Source organism: Nannobrachium achirus, assembly GCF_963921795.1.
Source record: "Nannobrachium achirus genome assembly, chromosome: 13".
NCBI lineage: Eukaryota > Metazoa > Chordata > Actinopteri > Myctophiformes > Myctophidae > Nannobrachium > Nannobrachium achirus.
The window spans coordinates 50,343,900-50,349,899 of NC_137833.1; the positions used below are offsets into that span (position 1 = coordinate 50,343,900).

General features: G+C 42.1%; 1 protein-coding gene across 1 annotated transcript in view; it reads left to right on the plus strand.

The window, feature by feature from the left end:
- The window catches only part of zmiz1a (zinc finger, MIZ-type containing 1a), a 223,293-nt gene that overhangs the window by 131,306 nt on the left and 85,987 nt on the right, over positions 1-6,000 (plus strand). Inside the window, exon 5 of the mRNA XM_080740460.1 lies at positions 2,344-2,449. Coding sequence (XP_080596586.1) covers positions 2,344-2,449 — 106 coding nt within the window. The remainder of the gene's footprint in view (positions 1-2,343; positions 2,450-6,000) is intronic.

Sequence of the window (6,000 nt, forward strand, 5' to 3'; positions counted from 1 at the left end):
TTGTGCCGATTTGACCCCCAAATTGATGTATTTGGCCACGGAACTCCCCATCTCATGTGCCAGGGACACGCAGAAGGGAAGATTTATCTAAAAATTGCACCCGTGGGAAGTGAGTGTAGCTCACTTCGCACTTCACACTAGAAATTACCGTTCCTGAAGAAACAGTGTGGGTCATGCAACAGCAGAGCATAACGCCACTGTCGGGCAGAAAACTCGTATCTCCTAGTTTCAAATTTGAACGTTGTTTTCGTAAAGTAAAGCCCTGCTTCACCATAGAAGTCTGTCGCTCAAAACTAACATTGTGAGGCGTTGTGTGCTTGTTGATCTGCCATTTTCACTATTTGAAATCATACAAAACTAAACGGTTTTGGACATACAAGGTTTCCACCCGACAACGGCGATAAGTTACACGTTAAGCGTAACCTCAAGTCTGGATCACTGGCTTCTGCCTCCACATTAAGATGTGTGCGTGCGTGTGTGTGCTTGTGTGTGTGCGTGCATGTGCGTGAGTATTATGTCTGCCTTAAAGGTCAGCAGCATAAACTGGCAGCTCAATATCGCTTCTCAAAGGCTCAACAGATCAGCGGCATTTAGACACGGGCAGGATTAAGATAACTTCGCCGCGTGGTTAGTTGTTTTCTTAGCATCCATTATTCATCCAATGAGATGAATATTTTATAGTGCTGCTCGAGAAAGTAAAGCGCTCCCTCATTGGCCCTTTTATAGATAAATAATGTATATATTGTGCACTATATGGCACATGGATATATTTCTAGTTCACAGAGCGTACTGTTGGGTAGGGCTGGGGCGGTATGGGTCGGTATGGTTGATTAGTTACCGCGGTAATAAGCAGGGACGTGCAGATAATTTTAGAGAGGCAGGGGCTGACATTTCTAAAGGGGCCTTTTGGTGGAAATACCGAAAATAGCAGACCTCCAAGCTCACAACGCGTCACGCTGCGACGCGTTGTGAGCTTGGAGGTCGGCTATTTTCGGTGCATGATACCACACTGAAACGAGCATAATCAAGTCAATACTGGAGATGAGGCGTAAGAGCATGGATTTCTACACAGAGAGGGCAATTATTTCAACATACGATGCTTGCATTCAAGTTCAGGAGAGTTTGGACGAGGCAATTCTCTTGAACGCTGCCTTCCGGTATGGCATGGAAAGGAGGCATTTGCATTTCTCTCACCATAGTAAAAACTGCATTTATGGTTTCTAAGTGGGGGTGTTTCTGAATGGAGGTCTGCCCCAGATGGATAAAAGGGCAGGGGCTCAAGCCCCCTTTGATGTCTATGTGTGTGCGTGCCTGGTAATAAGTCACTGTTATCGACGGTATGACAGCATGGCGGTTCAACATTTTAAAATTCTGCACTTTACGTAATGGAGTATTTTATTTGCACATGACATTTTTATTTAAGTCTAAAATTTGAGTACTTTTCCCACCACTGTCATTCATTATAGGACACTTCCACTCTACCATACTGTTTTAGAACACACAGTGGCAGTATTTCATAAACGTGTGGGCATTCCCATAGTGTGTCTTGTCTGTCCATTATCTGCAAGCTCATAACACTTTGCATTCACAGCAAGTTGTGAGTTCAGGTATAAATTAAAGGTTATGTCTTTTGAGTTCACCTTAAAAATCGTCGATAAATAGCTCTATATTCTGATAGTAATCAGTGTTGTAATAGTAATTGCCATCGAGCGTTCGGTAACAGGGGTCTCCCCCAATATATTTTCACGTCGGGATACCAGTTTAATCCAATCAGGAGAACCCATAAAGGATATACAAGATATACATACAGATATACAAGCTGACGTATCGTGTCACACTTTTTTTTCTCCTTTTCTTTTTACACAAGAAGGGGGGGGGGGGGGGGGGTCCTTGACATAAAAAAGTTTGAGAAGCACCATATCTTTAACCCAGGGGTCTTCAATGTTTTCAGGCCAAGGACCCCTTAGTTGAGAGAGAGATGAAGCAGGGACCCCCACAACCTTGTCATGGATTCCATATAGTTTCATTGTTTGACAGCACAATCATCAGTGTATTTTGGATTCATGTCAATTTGTGATTTCAGATATTTAACCACTTGAACCGTCAATACTTAATAAACTTGACCTTTCACTCAGTACTTAGTCTGCTCTTTTCCCCCTCTACACAAAACCTCTTTGCCGAAAATAGCAGGTCTACAAGCTCACAACGCCTCGCGCTGCGAGGCGTTGTGAGCTTGTAGACCTGCTATTTTTGGCTAAGTCAATTTCAGATAATTAACCACTTGAACCGTAATATATATATGATGGATGCCATTAATTCCCCGCTCCCTCCCTCTCTCCTCAGGTGGTGAGTCGGGTGGCTGCGCAGCAAGGCTACGACCTGGACCTGGGCTACAGGTTGCTGGCTGTGTGCGCCGCCAACAGGGACAAGTTCACCCCCAAGTCTGCAGGTAAGACCACCCAGACCAGTACCGCTGTACGGCACTTCCCAACCCGCAGCCCACCCTTCTGACCACTTACGACAAGTGGTCAGGCCGGTGGGCACATGAAATATACAGTATATCGTTGTTGTCGGGCAGAAACCTCTTATCTCCATATTTTAACCATATCCACAAGTTTCCTGGTGTCCCATGAGCCCTAGCGTGAAATGGTAGAGTATTTTTTGTAGGTCTTTAAGTTCGAGTGTATCAAAAAAGCAACTGGGTTTAAGCACCGCTGTTCCGACCAGTTTAACATTCACCAGGTTAGCATTCACCAGCGTTAGTTTTACAGAGGTTAGGGTTAAGGTTAAGTTTAGGTGTATCTCCGTCCCACTGACTTTCGTCACCTCCGCGCAGCCAATCACAAGCGTCGGTTGCCTTAACCCAGTTGCTTTTTTGATACACTCGGACTGAACGACCTGCAAAAAACACCCTCCCGAGAAAATTGGGCATCGCTTCCTGTTCTTTTTAGCTGTTTCATTCCGACTGGCTGCTGTTGCTGCTGTGAGCCTGTGACACCTGAATCTCTGCATGGTGATTACTTGATGCTTTAAGTGATTTGAAACAGCTGTGTGGAGGAAGTGAAGATCACATTAACACACCCCCTTTTCCCCAGTAAGCTCACTGGGAAACATGTTTTTTCTCTTCAAAAATGAATGCCCTACTTCATCAGAATACAGTGTCACACAAAAGTGGTGAAAGTAGATCTGCAAGCTCGAAACGTGGTGTGAAGCGACGTGTATTCGTGCTTGTAGATCTGATACTTTTGCTAGTTTTGAATTTGAATCCTGAAAGGTCACAGTCTTCTACAGTACATAATGAGGTTTCCACCCGACAGAGACAACGTATTTTTTTTTAAATATTAATGTTATATAATATTATCTTTAAAATGGTAGTGTTTTGCCAATTATTTGGGGACCCACTTGGCCGCGTCCTCCTCACAGGTTGGGACTTGTCTTTCTGCTGTTGTAGCAACGGACAGACGGAACCCATGGCTCCAATGTGCTGCTGTCAGTGTTAAACCCGGTGTGCATCGGTTGGCAACGTTCCCTCATCGCCCAGCCTTGTTCTATTCAGGGTTCCCACGGTCATGAAATTCCTGGAAATATTTTGAAATTAGAAAACATATTTCTCCAGTACTGGAAAAGTTTTGGAATTGATCAAGGGTCCTGGAAGGTCCTGGAAAAAAATAGCTATGCATTGTCTTTGGTTATTGATTTTGTTAATACCTCTGAAATGACAAATTAAACATGGGCCAAATTATCAAATATTAGAGGCAGAAATTGTGAAAATAGCCGATCTACATGCTCACAACGCCTCGCAACGTTGTGAGCATGTAGATCTGCTATTTTCACAATAGAACCGTGTTATGCAAAATTCCTCAACTCTTAGTGCTCGTTGGGGTGCCGGGTCCCCAGTTAAAACATGATTATTTTGGGGGTCACGGCCTGAAAAGGTTGAGAACCACTGGCATACACCTGTCTTTGGGCATTTCACATAGGAGTTAGCAACCTGTTATTGAGCTGAATTATTGTTATATAGTCCTGGAAATTGGGTTAAATATTCTGGAAAAGTTTTGGAAAGGTTTTGGAAATTAATTGGTAAAAATGTTTGGGAACCCTGTCTATAGTTCAGTGTTTCTCAAACTTTCAAATGTCACGGTCTCCCCTTAACTCTGACAGTGTACAAATGGAACCAAATGAACCCGTACGGGTTCATTTGGTTCCATTTGTACACTGTCAGAGTTACAGACTTGTGTGGACCCATTTAAACCCTCCTAAAGGAACCCACAGAGTCCCTAGAATCCACTTTGAGAAGCACTGCTAAATATCATATTTGTCCATCTCAGGAAAATGCTGCTACCCTCATTTCATGACTAACCTCAGAGTTATAGGGATTCACATGAGTAAATGCATGTTATGATGATATTCATGGCCAGACACTCTCATTATGTGTGTTGTCAGTTATGATTTTTGGGGGGGCCCAGATATCTCATTATGCGTATTATATGACTGTATTTTAGGATGTTAGGTGTAGAGTTCCTTTGGTCCTCGTCAGTAAGTATGTACTTAAGTGCTGTACTTAAGTACAATTTGGTGGTATTTTTTAGTTTACTTGAGTATTTCCTATTTCAATATTTACTTCTATGCCACCAAATATTATACTTTTACTGCACTACAATTATTTGACCTCTTAGTTTCTAGTTACTACAAAATGTACATACGCGTCAGCCCTTAAACCTTTTGGCTTTTTGAAAATAGCCAATCGACAAGCTCTCAACGTGTCGTGATGTGACGCGTTGCGATCTTGTAGATCTGCTATTTTCAAAAGATTCGATTGCATTTCATACTTTTGAAAACATGTAACATGGGACATTCTGCAAAGTGACTATACTGTACTGTTACATTTGGTAATTTAAGTATATTTTGATGCCAATACTTTGGCACTTTGCCAATACTTTACTCACGTACATTTTGGATACTGGACTTTTACTTGGAACAGAGTATTTCTACATTGCGGTATTGATACTTTTACTTAAAGGGGAAGACCACCCATTTTCAATATTGAACTATTATATGTCATTAATATACCTTAGAGGAGTAAAAAAAAAAGTTCCCCCTCTTCTGTGTTGCCTATAGACGGGTTTCTGGTCCACGTTACACTGATAAAACTAGATGCGTGCACAGGGTCGGTACCAAAATTAGCCAATGAAACCAGCGCTCCCCAAAACAACAGGTTTGGGGATTGGACGGAATTGATTATATGATACAGTCAGCTGTGCATTTAGTCTCAATGTTTGTAAACAAGAAACCCGTACAAACCCCAAAATCAATCCTCCAGTTCTAGGCAACACAGAAGAGGGGGAACTTTTTATTTATTTCCACACAACTCCTCTAAGGTGTATTAATGACATGGTTCAATATTGAAAATGGGTGGTCTTCCCCTTTAAGTAAAACGTTTGAGTACATCTTCCATCACTGGTCCTTGTGTAGCAGAGAGGCTCAAAGCCTCTGCCTGAAGAGTATTTCTAGTTTGTGTTCGGAATTGCGCTCCAGTTAATCTTAATCTGGTGCTCGTGTTTCACAGTATTTTAGTGGTTTTGGTACAGAGGGTATGCGCGTGACAGATTGCATTAAACAACGTTAAACGACGTTAACCCATTTAGAACGGGTACACAGTATTGTGTATCATTATTTTATGCTTTAACTATTGAAAAATAGCAGATATACAAGCTCACAGCGCGGCACCGAGTGCCGCGCTGCGAGCTTGTAGATCTGCTATTTTTGAAAAATCGTGAAAATTAGAATTTTGACCCGATTCTATAAGTGTCTTTTGAATCCTTCTAAGGTTTTTTGAAAACCCATGTTTCTATGTCAGAAATTTGGCTGGCCATCGTCAAAGAAAAGGTCCTTTTCACTTAACTGGAGCTCAGTTAGTCTGTTCTTGAGAGACTACTATGTACAGTGGTTCTCAAACTTTTTCATGTGAAGGACCCCCAAATTGATATTTATTTGGCCACG